General features: G+C 44.3%; 1 protein-coding gene across 1 annotated transcript in view; it reads left to right on the top strand.

The window, feature by feature from the left end:
• Positions 1 to 16,559, top strand: part of ROS1 (ROS proto-oncogene 1, receptor tyrosine kinase) — a 367,389-nt gene that overhangs the window by 182,738 nt on the left and 168,092 nt on the right. Inside the window, exon 20 of the mRNA XM_077281692.1 lies at positions 10,773 to 10,836. Within this exon, the coding sequence (XP_077137807.1) occupies positions 10,773 to 10,836 (64 nt within the window). The remainder of the gene's footprint in view (positions 1 to 10,772; positions 10,837 to 16,559) is intronic.

The following is a 16,559-nucleotide window of genomic DNA, read 5'->3' as shown; positions in this document are numbered from 1 at the left end:
ACCCCCCTTTCACCCCATTCAAAATAAATCAATAAAAAAATTCAAATCTACACATATTTGGTATCGCCACGTTCAGCATCTCCCGATCTATCAATAAAAAAAAGGATTAACCTGATCGCTGAACGGCATAGAGAGAAAAAAATTAGAAACGCCAGAATTAAGTTTTTTTGGTCGCTGCGACATTGCATTAAATGCAATAACGGGCGATCAAAAGAACTTATCTGCACCAAAATGGTATCATTAAAAACGCCAGCTTGGCATGCAAAAAATAAGCCCTCAACCAACCCCAGATCATGGAAAATGGAGACGCTACGGGTATCGGAAAATGGCACAATTTTTTTCTAGCAAAGTTTGGAATTTTTTTTCACCACTTAGAACCTAGACATGTTTGGTGTGTATGAACTCGTAATGACCTGGAGAATAATAATGGCAGGTCAGTTTTAGCATTTAGTGAACCTAGTAAAAAAGTCAAGCAAAAAAAAATTGTGGGATTGCACTTTTTTTTGCAATTTCACCGCTCTTGGAATTTTTTTTCCCATTTTCTAGTACACGACATGCTAAAACCAATGATGTCGTTCAAAAGTACAACTTGTTTTGCAAATAATAAGCCCTCCCATGGCCATATTGACAGAAAAATAAAAAAGTTATGGCTCTGGGAAGGAGGGGAGCGAAAAACGAACACGGAAAAACGGAAAATCCCAAGGTCATGAAGGGGTTAAAGTCACAGAGCCTATTTTTACTGGTGCATCAGGTGGCATTAATCTTCTTAAAGGGCCATTATGAAACAGTGGGTCTCCTAAGCTGTTGTAGCCTATGCTGTGAGTGGATGGGCTGCCAACAATTACGACTCACCACAATACCCCTTTCATAAGATGTCCAGGAGGGCCTCCTGAAAAAATGTTGCATTGAATGCAAGGCCTGCCCTGCTACCAATTTATATGCCCCCCCTTATGCCTTGGAACCCACATACTGTATGGGCCCATGAAAACCCACTTCACAATATGCATGTTGTGCTCTATACTCCTTAGTTTTACACATTGGAAGCAAGGCCAGCCCTCCTGCATAGTCAGTCATATGCACCCCATTAGGCCTTGGAACCCACATACTGGATGGGCCCATGAAAATCCACTTCACAATATGCATTTTGTGCTCCGTACTCCTTTGTTTTACACATTGGCAGCAAGGCCAGCCCTGCTGCATAGTCAGTCATATGCATCCCATTACGCCTTGGAACCCACATACTGGATGTGCCCAGGAAAATTCACTCATATTTTTTAATGGTATGATGGTTTCCTCTTTGCACAATTATTTACAGGAGAATTTGGCAATTTTATTTGACATGTTTTTAACACTAACGTTCAGATACGGCTTTAAAAAAGGCTAATACTTGCAGTACAAGTCAATTTTATTGCAAACTACAAAATTCAAGGAATAGTATGATTGAATAGTGTGAGTGCGTACACTTTTGTATGTGTTAACATACACAGGTTAATAAGTATATATAAGGATTAAATAAATATAGTAATTACGTATATATGAAGATTAACTACATACAGTATACTTAAATCATCACCAAGAGGCTTTTAAACATCATCCGTCTGGAATATCAGAAAAGCCTGGGAGATTACCTACACTGCATGGGCGTCCCCAATTATGCAGGTATCAGCACACTGTACATGTACAGGTACCCCAGTTTTTGCATGTGTCTTAAGGCCCCGTCTCACATAGCGAGATCGCTAGCGAGATCGCTGCTGAGTCACAAGTTTTGTGACGCAACAGCGACCTCAGTAGCGATCTCGCTATGTGTGACACGTACCAGCGATCAGGCCCCTGCTGTGAGATCGCTGGTCGTGTCGGAATGGCCTGGACCTTTTTTTGGTCGTTGAGGTCCCGCTGACAGCGCTGAATCGGTGTGTGTGACACCGATCCAGCGATGTCTTCACTGGTAACCAGGGTAAACATCGGGTTACTAAGCGCAGGGCCGCGCTTAGTAACCCGATGTTTACCCTGGTTACCAGCGTAAATGTAAAAAAAAAAAAACAGTACATACTTGCCTTCTGATGTCCGTCAGGTCCCTTGCCGTCTGCTTCCTGCTCTGAGTGCCATACAGTGAGAGCACAGCACAGCAGTGACGTCACCGCTGCGCTCTGCTCTCACTGTACGGCACTCAGAGCAGGAAGCAGATGGCAAGGGACCTGATGGACATCAGAAGGCAAGTATGTACTGTTTTTTTTTTTTTACATTTACGCTGGTAACCAGGGTAAACATCGGGTTACTAAGCGCGGCCCTGTGCTTAGTAACCCGATGTTTACCCTGGTTACCCGGGTGCTGCAGGGGGACTTCGGCATCGTTGAAGACAGTTTCAACGATGCCGAAGTCATTCCCCTGATCGTTGGTCGCTGGAGAGAGCTGTCTGCGTGACAGCTCCCCAGCGACCACACAACGACTTACCAACGATCACGGCCAGGTCATATCGCTGGTCGTGATCGTTGGTAAATCGCTATGTGAGACGGGGCCTTTAGTCATGTTTCTCTAGTCTTATATAGTGAATAACACTATGTAGTAACTCTTGTTTCACCCACACCTTCAAGTGGCCACTTTTCAAGGTTGGATGAAACTGAGATATCATGGAGTCATCAGACGAGGGGCCATAAACCCCTAAAAAATAAAAGCCACAAGGATTTAGATCAAACCACCACCGGCATAGTTTCAGTAAACCTTAATGTTTTACAATGACAAACAGCAAACATATAGAGGCTTAGAACTATTTGTGAAGTGAATAAACAAACATTTATCAAGATTGTGTCACTATGAGCATTGTCTGTCACATCTCTAAATGTTTTACAAGAAATGCAGCTATGTGATTGTCTGAATGCATTCGGTTTACAGTATTTCAATCCTGTTTAAAATCGCCATTTGTATATTCTCCATTTGTACATTTGAGGCAGACAAAGTTAAGGCTCGAAAGGAGAGAAACTAATACAGTAGACAAAGCTATATTTTTAATGAACTACTGAGCCATCACAGCCCCCTAGCCCAAAATGCACCGTACAGACCACGTTCACCCTGGTGATCTAGTGGTAGGTACAGGACAGATTGCAGGAGACCAAGTTAAGAAGTAGGCCCAAAGTAATGTCATGCCCAATTCCCCAATGTAAAATCCATTTTTTTAAAAATAAAAGAGTTCCAAGACAGCCCCCTTGGCCAAAATGCACCGTACAGAGCACGCTCACCCTGGTGATCTACTGGCAGGAACAGGACAGAATACAGGAGACAGAGTTAAGAAGTAGGCCCAAAATTATGTCACGCCCAATTCCCCAATGTGTTGTTTTTTTTTTTTTAAATAGGAGTGCCATCACAGCCGCCTTGGCCAAAATGCACTGTACAGAGCACGCACACCCTGGTGATCTACTGGCAGGAACAGGACAGATTGCAGGAGACAGAGTTAAGAAGTAGGCCCAAAGTTATGTCAGGCCCATTTCCCCAATGTGTTGTCCTTTTTTAAAAAAATAAAAGAGTGCCATCACAGACCCCTTGCCCAAAATTCACCGGCCTATAACAGTACTGAGCACGTTCACTCTAGTCATCTAGTGGCAGTTAAAGGACACATTGCAGGAGACAGACTTAAAAAGTAGGCCCAATGTAATCTAATGCCCAATTCCTCAATGTGGGGTCCTGTTTTTACAAAATATAATAGTGCCTTCCCAGCCCCTGTGCCCAAAAATCACCAGCCTGTAACAGTACAGAGCACGTTCACCCTGGTCATCTAGTGGTTCTGGATGATGAGGATAAGGAGGAGGATAACAACAAACAGACCAAATATGGAAGCGTATACCCATGTGTGGTTGCGAAGAGGTACATGAGAATACACCTCCCAAAAGAGAGAATGTATTTGAGGTTATGTTTCGCTGTTTTCACTTGGTGGTGTACAGAAGACTTTCCCAATCCAGGCCTTGTTCATTTTGAGTCAGCCACCATCGCCTTCATGTGACCGGGGCTGGTCAAAGTTTTGGGCAGCTCTACATGCGTCTCATCTTTCCCCACTTCAAGTTGAACAGCAGAGATTTCTGATTCTTGAAATGGAAAACTGAACAGCTCTTCAGAGTGTCCAAGTGTGGGATCAGTTGTCTCAGGGCACTCGGCATGGTGGGAGGAAGGAGGATCAGGGTGAGGAACATCCTGGCCACACTCACGGCTACTCAGACTTGACTGTGTGGAAAACAAGGTGGTGGTGGCTAAGTGACTGGAATCGTTATCCACTATCCAACCAACAACCATTTCACACTGCTTTGGCTTCAATGGTGGTGTGCTAGAAACTGGGACAGGAAGGTCGAGCGAGAAGATGTGGGTCTTTGTTGTTACCCACTTTCACCTTGGCCACGGCCTCGTCCTCTGGATGCACCATCAGCATCACGTCCACTTCCCTGACCCTTGCCCTTTGCCGTAACCATTTTAAATGGACTACTGCATTATTTCAAATACTCCACACAAATGTCTTTATAAGTAGCGAAATAATATCTGATCAGTATGCCTGCAAATGTATTATTTTTCAAACCATAACACCAGGCAGGCCTCAGCCTGACCTAGCAGACTGTATTCAATTTCTTTTGTTCTTTTTGTGGAGTTAATTTATGCAAAATAGTGCTGTATAGAATTTGAGTATCAGACAGCCAAAAAATAAGTACACCAGCCTACAATGCCCAAACTTGGAGCAGAGATATATGAGGGCTCTCATAGAAATACCACACTGGCAAATCTGTGGCCTTTGAATTGTTTTATGCTAAATAGTGCTGTATAGAATTTGAGTGTCAGACAGCCAAAAAATAAGTACACCGGCCTACAATGCCCAAACTTGGAGCAGAGATATATGAGGGCTCTCACAGAAATACCACACTGGCAAATCTGTGGCCTTTGAATTTTTTTTAATACTAAATAGTGCTGCATAGAATTTGAGTATCAGACAGCCAAAAAATAAGTACACCGGCCTACAATGCCCAAACTTGGAGCAGAGATATATGAGGGCTCTCAAAGAAATACCACACTGGCAAATCTGTGGCCTTTGAATTTTTTTATGCTAAATAGTGCTGTATAGAATTTGAGTATAAGACAGTCAAAAAATAAGTACACCGCCCTACAATGCCCAACCTTGGAGCAGAGATATATGAGGGCTCTCACGGAAATACCACACTGGCAAATCTGTGCCTTTGAATTTTTTTTAATGCTAAATAGTGCTGTATAGAATTTGAGTATCACACAGCCAAAAAATAAGTATACAGGCCTACAATGCCCAAAGTTGGAGCACGCAGATATATGTGTTAGGCGTCGAGTTCCTGCTGCTGCACAGGGAGAATCTCAAGCCATGTCCGTGCGGTCTGCCATTCTTCTCCAGCCGCAGTGGAGCCTGCTCAGCGGAGACGTCGGTTCCAGCGCCTGGCCAGGACAGTAACTGCATGTTTGGTTACTGCTGCCCTTCCAGGTTCAGCCATTATAACTAGTGCTGTTCGGCAGAGAGCAGGCGCTCCTGGGACTAAGTCCTGCTTTTCCCCTCCTGAGCATGTCCAGGGGAAGACCTCTTATTGGAGGTCGGGGGTCACACGCTCAGGTCCTGTAGCAGCTCCTATTGGTCCACTAGGAAGGTCCTGAACTGCTACAGCTATAAAAGGTTCGCATGGCTGCATGGCCATGCGCTAATATCATTTGTGTTTGGCAGTTGCCAGTGGATACTCTGCCACACTGTATATAAGTGGTGTGAGTTTGTTTAGCCTTGGGGCTGCACACTCAGGCAGGCAGCTAGCGTCAGTGGGGGCAATTAGCCTTGGCTTAGCATCTGGTTCCTTCATGTGTGCGGTTAGCACAGAAGAGTTCCAGAGCAAGCACAACTTTTAGTTAGGGTTTTAGTCCCTGTGTACAGCGCGACTCTGTGAGGCAACAGAACTCGCTTTCATTTCACATGGGGTGAAGTTTTACCCACGTGTGAGCTCAGTGTCCATCCGCCATTACTTGCAGCAGGTATCTCTGCACGGTGGCCCCCGGGCTGCGAACATACCTCGTATCTATCACCCTATTACTTGGTGCGTTCCGCTAGCCCTAACAATATGAGACCTTTTTCGGTGAACTTAAAACACCAAAAAAAAAAAGTGGCACAAGGGTAGCACACACAACTATACAGTCTGACAGAAGAGACTGTATATATATATTTTTTTTGGGGGGTGAATTTTTTGAAAAAAAAAAATAAAAATTGGTATATAGTAAATAATCTGCAGCAGCAGCAGGCAGTTATGGAGCTTTGGGAGGGATGCAGTGGGAGCAATGGACGCATATACAGTGCCTGCAAGCCTTGCACTGATGTGGATATGCCGTGCCCTGCCTACCTAGCGCTACAATATCGGGACCCACGAATTAGCCCTAAAAAGGACTGTTGGTTTCTGAGGAGTTGTGGATGTAAGAGTTGCAGACCTACACTAACTCTAAAAACCACGATTCTGACCCTATCTCGGTAGCAGCTCTCCCTATTCTCACTGAATCCGGAGCAGAATGCGGCGAGCAGGGCGGCGCCAGGTCTTTTATACTCAGGATGATGCTGTGCGACCAAGCCAATCACTGCACGACCACAATAATGATGGCTGCGGTGTTTCATGGCCCGGCAGACAATCCCTGCACTGTGATTGGGTCTCTAAAGTCTGCCAAAAATGCTGGGGGGAGACACCAGTTACCGCCGAATAATCCCAGAAATGCTCGCTGCTCGCCGAGTACACCGAGCATAGTGATACTCAGGCGAGTAGTGAGCAGTGGCGAGCACGTTCGCTCATCATTATTCTTTATTTTTCATTTTCTACACAAAAAGATTTCAGTTTATTTTTTAATTGGATTTTACAGATTATAAGTGACATCAAGGTGAAAAAAAATTCTGAAATTCTTCTTCTTGGTATGATTCTATCAGGTGGGGTAATGTGGGGCGATCTGTGGTTGCACATATGGTATTGGCAGCCCACTTGATGTCATAGTAGTGGCATTGATACTGGGCTGTTATACGGGCAGAGGTGCCTCTCATGTAATGGTGTGAATGGCACCCTATGCAAGCTTGTGTGCATTTTGAATAGTAAGCAGCCACCTCACAGATGTTTGGTGCGTTGGTAAGTGGTTGTTTTATTACTATTTTGAATCTGAGCTGCCACCGCCTTTATGATGGGGGACCTGCTGCATCCTGTTGCGCATTTGTGTCTGGACACACATGGTATTGCAAGTATGGCTGCTAATTCTGTTTTTTTCAGCAATATTTTTAAAGGATTTTTAGTCCCTTTTCAGTAAATTGTGTGAGAGCTGAGTTATGTATTAGTACAAATTATTCCAGGTCTCATTTCATGGCAGTTAGTGTGATAGGAGGGTCAAAGCTGACAGCATTGTGAGATGAGATTTGAAAGGGTTTGTAATAATACAAAACTCTTCTCCGATGTATCTCTTCACAGTAGCTGCAGAGATCAGAGAGGAGGACATGTTCTTTTCTTCTGTACATTGCTGCTTGCTTATGATTTGTCTAACTCAAGCAGGGGAAAAAGTACACGTTCCCAGAGACAAATCTTTGATTATACCCAGCAGAACTATAACATAAATTATAACCTAAACTTAAGCTACCGGTAATAGCTCAGCAACAGAGAGGAGAAATTAAGAAATAAAAACGATGTTTTGCTCAGCTATGGTGAAAGGTCCTTTTTAATAAATTCCCCTTGGATTTTCAGACCACATCTTAAATCGTTTATACTTTTGTTATTTGTCTGCTTTTACAGACTGATGCAAAACATTCTGGTGCCCATCTCAGGACATCCAGCATCCTGTGCAATTTTCCCTCATACCTTCCTGTTCTGTGTTATTATCATATATACATTTTTCCTAAGCAGGCACCCGTCAAACTGGGATGCCTATAATCATGTACTGTACATTTAAGTAATTTTAATCCTAAGTGTGAATACAATACACAGTCATCAAGCCATAAAATCAGAAAGAGCTGTGATACAAATCATACAGCTTAGGCCACATTCACACTCGGGTTCAGACATTAGGAATTAATGTCCAAAATCCAATGAATTACTGATGGAAACTGAAGTAAAGGAATTTCATTGATTACAGTAGGATATAGGCCTTTATTTACAGTCATGGTCGAAAGTGTTGGCACCCTTGAAATTGTTCCAGAAAATGAAGTATTTCTCCCAGAAAATTATTGAAATTATATGCTTTGTTATAAACATGTTTATTTCAGTTGTGTATATTGGAACAACAAAAACAAATAGAAAAAAGGCAAATTAGACATAATTTCACACAAAAGCCCAAAAATGGGCAGGACAAAAGTGTTGACACCCTCCACTTAATATTTAGTTGCACACCCTTTGGAATAAATAACTGCAATCAATCGCTTCCTATAAACATTAACAAGCTTCTTACACTTCTCAACTGGATTTTTGGACCGCGTTTCTTTTTCAAACTACTCCAAGTCTCTCATATTTGAAGGTTGCCTTCTTCCAACAGCAGTTTAAAGATCTTTTCACAGTTGTTGAATGGGATTTAGATCTAGACTCATTGCTAGTCACTTCCAAACTATGCAATGCTTTGTTTCCATCCATTTGTAGGTGCTTCTTTAAATATGTTTGGGGTCATTGTCCCATGACCTTGGATGCAAACCCAGCTTTCTGACACTGGGCCCTACATTATGACCCAAAATTCATTATAATTCAGATCTCATCATGCCTTGCACAAAGTCAAGGCACTCAGTGTCCCAAGCAGCAAAACAACCCCAAAACAGCTTTGAACCTACACCATATCTGACAGTATGTACTGTATTCTTGTCTTTGTTTGCCTTTTTTCATTTTTGGTAAACAGTAGAATGATGTGCTTTACCTAAAAGCTCTATCTTGGTCTCATCTGTCCACAAAATGCTTTCCCAGAATGATTTTGACTTACGTACATGTTGGAATTCTGCAGTCTAGCTTTTTTATGTCTCTTTGTCAGCAGTGGGGTCCTCCTGGGTCTCCTGTTAGTGTGTTTCATTTCATTCAAATATTGACGGATAGTTTGTGCTGACACTAATGCACCCTGAGCCTGCAGGACAGCTTGAATTTCTTTGTAATTTGATTGGTTCTGCTTATCCACCATCGACTATCCCGCATTGCAATATTTCAGCAATTTTTCTTTCCATTTCCATGGAGATTAGCTACAGTGCCATGGGTTGTAAACTTCTTGATTATGTTGCACACTTTGAGATTATTGATATTGTTCAACAATTTTGGTTCCCAAGTCATCAGACAGTTCTTTTCTCCTTTTTCTGTTCTCCATGCCTAATGTGGCACACACACACATGATGCAAAGATTAAGTCAACTCTCCTTTTTATCTAGTTTCAGGTGTGATTTTCTTATTGTCCAAACCTGTCACTTGCCACAGGTGACAAAAAAATTACTTGGCACTCAATATTTGAAAAAAATTGATTCCTTCTTTATTGTACATCCAGACCAAATAAATTAAATTAAATGTTTTCGGTCCATCATAGGATCTTCATCAGAATATCCTTATTGGAGGAAACTGGATGTCATATGAAATTATGGGAATAAAGGCTGTATGCAGTCTTGTGATGGTAATGCCAACTGGACCTGGTGGGGCTATTCACATAACAGTAGAGGAACAGCACTACTTGAAAATGCAAAGGACTTGCAACAGAAATGGCGCTGAGTGCCTCGGTAAGTCATATGGCAAGCCCGCCCTTCAGTAGGAATACCCAGGAGGGGAAAAGCTAATGTGACCCTGTGGGGCTGTGACGTGGTAAGAGATAAACAGCACTCCAGTACTTGGCAGGAAACCTTCCTCCAGAGCCCTCTCACTCACCGGTGGTATCGGACCTGGGCAATAAGCATCATGACGGACCTGGGCAATAAGCATCATTCCCCTTGCAAGTTTCTTGCTAAGTACTGGAGTGCTGTTTATCTCTTACCATGTCACTGCCCCACAGGGTCACATTAGCTTTCCCCCTCTTGGGTGTCCTTACTGAAGGGCGGGCTTGCCATATGACTTACGAGGCACTCAGCGCCATTCCTGTCGCAAGTCCTTTGCATATTCAAGTAGCGCTGTTCCTCTCCTGTTATGTGACTAACCCCACCAGGTCGAGATGGCATTACTGTCCCCAGACCACATACAGCCACCTTTATTCCCATAATTTCATACGACATCCAGTTTCCTCCAATAAGGATATTCTGATGAAGGTCCCATGACTGACCGAAAACGTTTAATTTAATTTATTTGGTCTTAATGTACAATAAGGAAGGAATACATTTTTTCAAATATTGAGTGCCAAGTAATTTTTTTGCCTAATTGTATGGGTTGGACACCTGACTTAAGCATCACCAGCAGTATTATTCCAGAGTGCCGTGTTATTTATTTCCACTTGCCACAGGTGAGTTTGAACGAACATCACATACTTGAAACAAAGTTGCTTACTGACAATTATAGAAAGTTGTCAACAATTTTGTCCTGCCTTTTTAGGGGTTTTTATGTGAAATTATGTCCAATTTGCATTTTTTAATCTGTTTCTGTGTGTTGCTCCAATACACACAAAGGAAATAAATAAGTGTATACCAAAATGTGTAATTGCAATAATTTTCTGGGAGAAATACTTCACTTTCTGGAACAATTTCAAGGGTGCCAACACTTTTGACAATGATTGTATAACAGTTGTGCAAAAATAATAAATATCGGAGTATAAAAAAATATTGATAATGTTGTGGTGTTATAGGTACAAGCATACACTTCTGTGGGACCTGGACCTTTTTCTGAAATGGTTGAAGTATTTACCACAGGTAAATCATTGACTGTTTTTGAACATTTAATGTACTGGCTGAATATTCTAATATTGTAATATTTCACTGCATAATGGAGCTATTTCAGTTTTTGTTTTTAATTAAATTTGCAAAAATTTCTACATTTCTGTTTTTTTCAGTCAAGATAGGTTGCAGAGTGTACATTAATGAGAACAAAATGAACTTTTTTGAATTTACCAAATGGCTGCAATGAAGCAAAGAGTGAAAAATTTAAAGGTGTCTGAATACTTTCTGTACCCACTGTGTGTATATATATATATATATATATATATATATATATATATATATATATATATATATATATATATATACAGTGGGTACGGAAAGTATTCAGACCCCTTTAAATTTTTCACTCTTTGTTTCATTGCGGCCATTTGGTAAATTCAAAAAAAGTTCATTTTTTTCCCTCTAATGTACACTCTGCACCCCATCTTGACTGAAAAAAACCCAGAAATGTACATATTTTTGCATATTTATTAAAAAAGAAAGACTGAAATATCAAATGGTCATAAGTATTCAGACCCTTTGCTCAGACACTCATATTTAAATCACATGCTGTCCATTTCCTTGTGATCCGACTTGAGATGGTTCTACTTCTTCATTGGAGGCCAGCTGTGTTTAGTTAAACTGAGAGGACTTGATTTGGAAAGGCACACACCTGTCTATATAAGACCTCACAGCTGACAGTGCATGTCAGACCAAATGAGAATCATGAGGTCAAAGGAACTGGCCAAGGAGCTCAGAGACAGAATTGTGGCAAGGCACAGATCTGGCCAAGGTTACAACAGAATTTCTGCAGTACTCAAGGTTCCTAAGAGCACAGTGGCCTCCATAATCCTTAAATGGAAGAAGTTTGAGCCCACCAGAAGTCTTCCTAGACCTGGCCGTCCAACCAAACTGAGCAATAGTGGGAGAAGAGCCTTGGTGAGAGAGGTAAAGAAAAACCCAAAGATCTCTGTGGCTGAGCTCCAGAGATGCAGTAGGGAGAAAGTTCCACAAAGTCAACTATCACTGCAGCCCTCCACCAGTCGGGCCTGTATGGCAGAGTTGCCCGACGGATGCCTCTCCTCAGTGCAAGACATGTGAAAGACCGCATAGAGTTTGCTAAAAAGCACATGAAGGACTCCCAGACTATGAGAATTAAGATTCTCTGGTCTGATGAGATGATGATGGACCTTTTTGTTGATAATTCTAAGCGGTATGTGTGGAGAAAACCAGGCACTGCTCATCACCTGCCCAACACAATCCCAACAGTGAAACATGGTGGTGGCAGCATCATTCTAATGGGGTGTTTTTCAGCTGCAGGGACAGGACGACTGGTTGTCATTGAAGGAAAGATGAATGCGGCCAAGTACAGAGATATCCTGGATGAAAACCTCTTCCAGAGTGCTCTGGACCTCAGACTTGGCCGAAGGTTCACCTTCCAACAAGACAATGACCCTAAGCACACAGCTAAAATAACAAAGGAGTGGCTTCAGAACAACTCTGTGACCATTCTTGACTGGCCCACCCAGAGTCCTGACCTAAACCCAATTGAGCATCTCTGGAAAGACGTGAAAATGGCTGTCCACTAATGCTACCATCCAACCTGATGGAACTGGAGAGGATCTGCAAGGAAGAATGGCAGACAATCCCCAAATCCAGGTGTGAAAAGCTTGCTGCATCATTCCCAAGAAGACTCATGGCTGTACTAGCTCAAAATCTAATCAAGCTGTTCTCCTCTTCCCACAGGTATGCATTGATTTTCCCCAGCTCTCCCTGGCTCCTGAATGTCTCTGTATATTGCATTGAATTTCCATGGTATGCATTGATTTTCCCCAGCTCTCCCTGGCTCCTGAATGTCTCTGTATATTGCATTGAATTTCCATGGTATGCATTGATTTTCCCCAGCTCTCCCTGGCTCCTGAATGTCTCTGTATATTGCATTGAATTTCCATGGTATGCATTGATTTTCCCCAGCTCTCCCTGGCTCCTGAATGTCTCTGTATATTGCATTGAATTTCCATGGTATGCATTGATTTTCCCCAGCTCTCCCTGGCTCCTGAATGTCTCTGTATATTGCATTGAATTTCCATGGTATGCATTGATTTTCCCCAGCTCTCCCTGGCTCCTGAATGTCTCTGTATATTGCATTGAATTTCCATGGTATGCATTGATTTTCCCCAGCTCTCCCTGGCTCCTGAATGTCTCTGCATATTGCATTGAATTTTCTATGCCTTCCCTGGATCTGAGTGTCTTGGTGCAGCACATATAATCCTTTTTAGTATGCTTTCTTACCTATCAGCCTTTTTCCATGACCTGTTTCATATATCTCATTGTGTTATTCTGGCATCTCTTTGAGTGGTCAGTGTAACCCCTCCCTCTCTTTATGACCTCTGCTTAACTCTCTACATCTGGTCTCCCATACCCAGCCACCCCCTCATTCACACCTGATTGCCCTTAGCTGGGGATATATTCACATGCAGGCGTCTGCTACAGAAGCAGTCTGCTGCATTTCATCTTCTAACTTCCATCTTTCAAATTACATCTTTTTAATTATGAATTTGAATTAGACTGAATTGGACTGGAATTGACTGGAAGGTAACAGAACACCAACCTCTACAATGTTTCGGTTTCTTTTCTCATTCACCCCCATACTACTTTCCTTCTTACAATCTCCTGCAATCCCTCCACCTTGTAAGGAACTAGTCATTTCTTCCTCCATCCTCCCCAGCCATTCCACCTCCTCCTCAGAACTGTTCCTCCACATACAATCCTTTTTCTCCAGACACACACGGCCGCATCATGTCCTATCCTGCACCCACCTTCTAACGCTCTGTCTGCTACTCCTCATTGCCGGTGATGTATCCCCAAATCCCGGCCCACCCCAACACATCCCCATGCTCATTTCTAACCCCCTACCTCGATCCTCCGCACGTTTTCCCAACCATGACAACCTCATACCCATTCATCCAGCCCCCACTCCCCCGGTCCCCTTACCTGGAGCACTATGGAACGCACGCTCCGTCTGCAACAAACTGCCATTTATCCATGACCTCTTCATCACCAACAAACTCTCCTTCCTTGGCATCACGAAAACCTGGCTCACCCCCTCTCACTCAGCCTCTCCAGCTGCACTTTCCTACGGCGGTCTCCACCTCTCTCACACCTCTCGCTCCACCAACAAACGTGGTGGAGGAGTTGGCTTGCTCCTGTCCGACACCTGCGCCTTCACTCCAATCCCGCTACCACCCTCCGCTACTCTTCCCTCATTTGAGGTGCACTCCATCCGCATCTATTCCCCCTCCAACCTCCAGCTGGCTGTCATCTACCGCCCCCCAGAAGTAGCCATCTCCACCTTTCTCGACCACTTCACCACATGGCTACTTCATTTCCTCTCTGTTGACATCCCCACTATCATCATGGGTAATTTCAACATCCCGATTGACACTTCCACCTCAGCTGCCTCTAAACTTTTATCACTGACTGCCTCCTTTGGCCTCACTCAATGGTCCTCTGAGGCCACTCACAAAGATGGCCACATGCTGGACCTCGTCTTCACCCGCCTCTGCTCCCTTACTAATCTCACTAACTCACCCCTCCCCCTGTCTGACCACAACCTACTGACATTCTGTTCCCTCTCCTCTCCTAGTGTGCAACCCCCACTCCATGAACTCCCTCGCAGAAATCTCAAACATCTCAACTTACAATCACTCTCTGAGTCCCTTCTCCCTCTTACCGACATAGCCTCCCTTCATGACACAGATGCTGCTGCTGCTTTTTATAACGCCACAATAACAGCAACACTCAATTCGGCCGCCCCGCTCATACATAGCAAAACTCATACAATCAACAGGCAGCCCTGGCTGACCAGCCTGACTAAAGAACTGAGACGGGCTTCCAGGATCGCTGAGCGGAAATGGAAGCAATCCCGCTCCGCTGACCACTTCACCGCATACAAGCAGTCCCTCGCCAGCTTCAAGTCCGCGCTCACTGCCGCAAAACAAACTTACTTCTCATCTCTCATATCCTCCCTGTCTCACAACCCTAAACAGCTTTTCAACACTTTCAATTCTCTACTCCGTCCCCCAGCACCCCCTCCCTCCCCTCTCATTTCTGCTGAAGACTTTGCCTCTTTCTTTAAACAGAAGATCGGTACGATCAGAGAAAGCTTTGGCCCACAGCGCCCACTGCCCCTCTTAGCTGCTCACCCCTGCTCCTCCAAAACCAGCTTCTCCACCATGACAGAAGATCAGCTCTCCACCCTCCTGTCAAGATCACACCTCACCACCTGCACGCTCGACCCGCTCCCATCCCACCTCATCCCTAACCTTTCCACGGTCTTCATCCCAACCCTAACGCACCTCTTCAACCTCTCACTCACAACAGGTGTCTTCCCCTCATCCTTCAAGCACGCCAAGATCACACCCATCCTCAAAAAGCCCTCCCTCGACCCATCCTCTGAGTCTAGCTATCGCCCGATATCTCTTCTTCCTTATGCCTCTAAATTGCTGGAGCAACACGTCCATCTTGAATTGTCCTCTCACTTCTCCTCCTGCTCCCTCTTTGATCGATTACAATCTGGCTTCCGTTCCCATCACTCAACTGAAACTGCCCTAACTAAAGTCACCAATGACCTACTAACTGCCAGGAGCAAGCAACACTACTCTGTCCTCCTTCTCCTGGACCTGTCTTCTGCCTTTGACACTGTGGACCACTCCCTTCTGCTACAAATCCTCTCATCTCTTGGCATCACAGACTTGGCCCTTTCCTGGATCTCATCATATCTGACAGATCGGACATTCAGTGTCTCACTCGGCCACACCACCTCCTCACCTCGCCCCTTGTCAGTCGGTGTTCCTCAAGGCTCTGTTCTAGGACCCCTTCTCTTCTCCATCTACACGTTCGGTCTGGGACAGCTCATAGAATCCCACGGTATGCAGTACCATCTCTATGCCGACGACACGCAGATCTACCTATCCGGACCTGACCTCACCTCCTTACTTACCAAAATCCCGCACTGTCTGTCTGCTATTTCAGCCTTCTTTTCTGCTCACTTTCTACAACTGAACATGGACAAAACAGAATTCATCATCTTTCCCCCATCTCACTCTACCCCTCCACCCAACCTATCCATCAATGTCAATGGCTGCTCACTTTCCCCAGTCCCACACGCCCGGTGCCTCGGGGTGATCCTCGACTCTGCCCTCTCTTTCAAGCCACATATCCAAGCCCTTGCCTCCTCCTGCCGCCTCAAACTCAAAAACATTTCCTTGACCGCGACACCGCAAAAACACTAGTGCATGCCCTTATCATCTCCCGCCTCGACTACTGCAACCTCCTACTCTCTGGACTCCCCTCTAGCACTCTGGCACCACTCCAATCCATCCTACACTCTGCTGCTCGACTAATCTACCTGTCTCCCCGCTATTCCCCAGCCTCTCCCCTATGCCAAGCCCTTCACTGGCTTCCTATCGCCAAGAGACTCCAGTTCAAAACCCTCACAATGACCTACAAAGCCATCCACAACCTATCTCCTCCATACATCTGTGACATGATCTCCCGGTACCTACCAACACGCAACCTCCGATCCTCTCAAGACCTCCTTCTCTACTCCCCCCCTCATCTCTTCTTCCCACAACCGCATCCAAGACTTCTCCCGTGCTTCCCCCATACTCTGGAACTCTCTACCCCAGCACATCAGACTCTCGCCTACCATAGAA

This window comes from Ranitomeya variabilis, chromosome 2 (genome assembly GCF_051348905.1).
Source record: "Ranitomeya variabilis isolate aRanVar5 chromosome 2, aRanVar5.hap1, whole genome shotgun sequence".
In the NCBI taxonomy this organism is placed as follows: Eukaryota; Metazoa; Chordata; class Amphibia; order Anura; family Dendrobatidae; genus Ranitomeya; species Ranitomeya variabilis.
The sequence above is the reverse complement of the archived record's forward strand: the minus strand, read 5'-3'. Positions and strand labels throughout refer to the sequence as shown.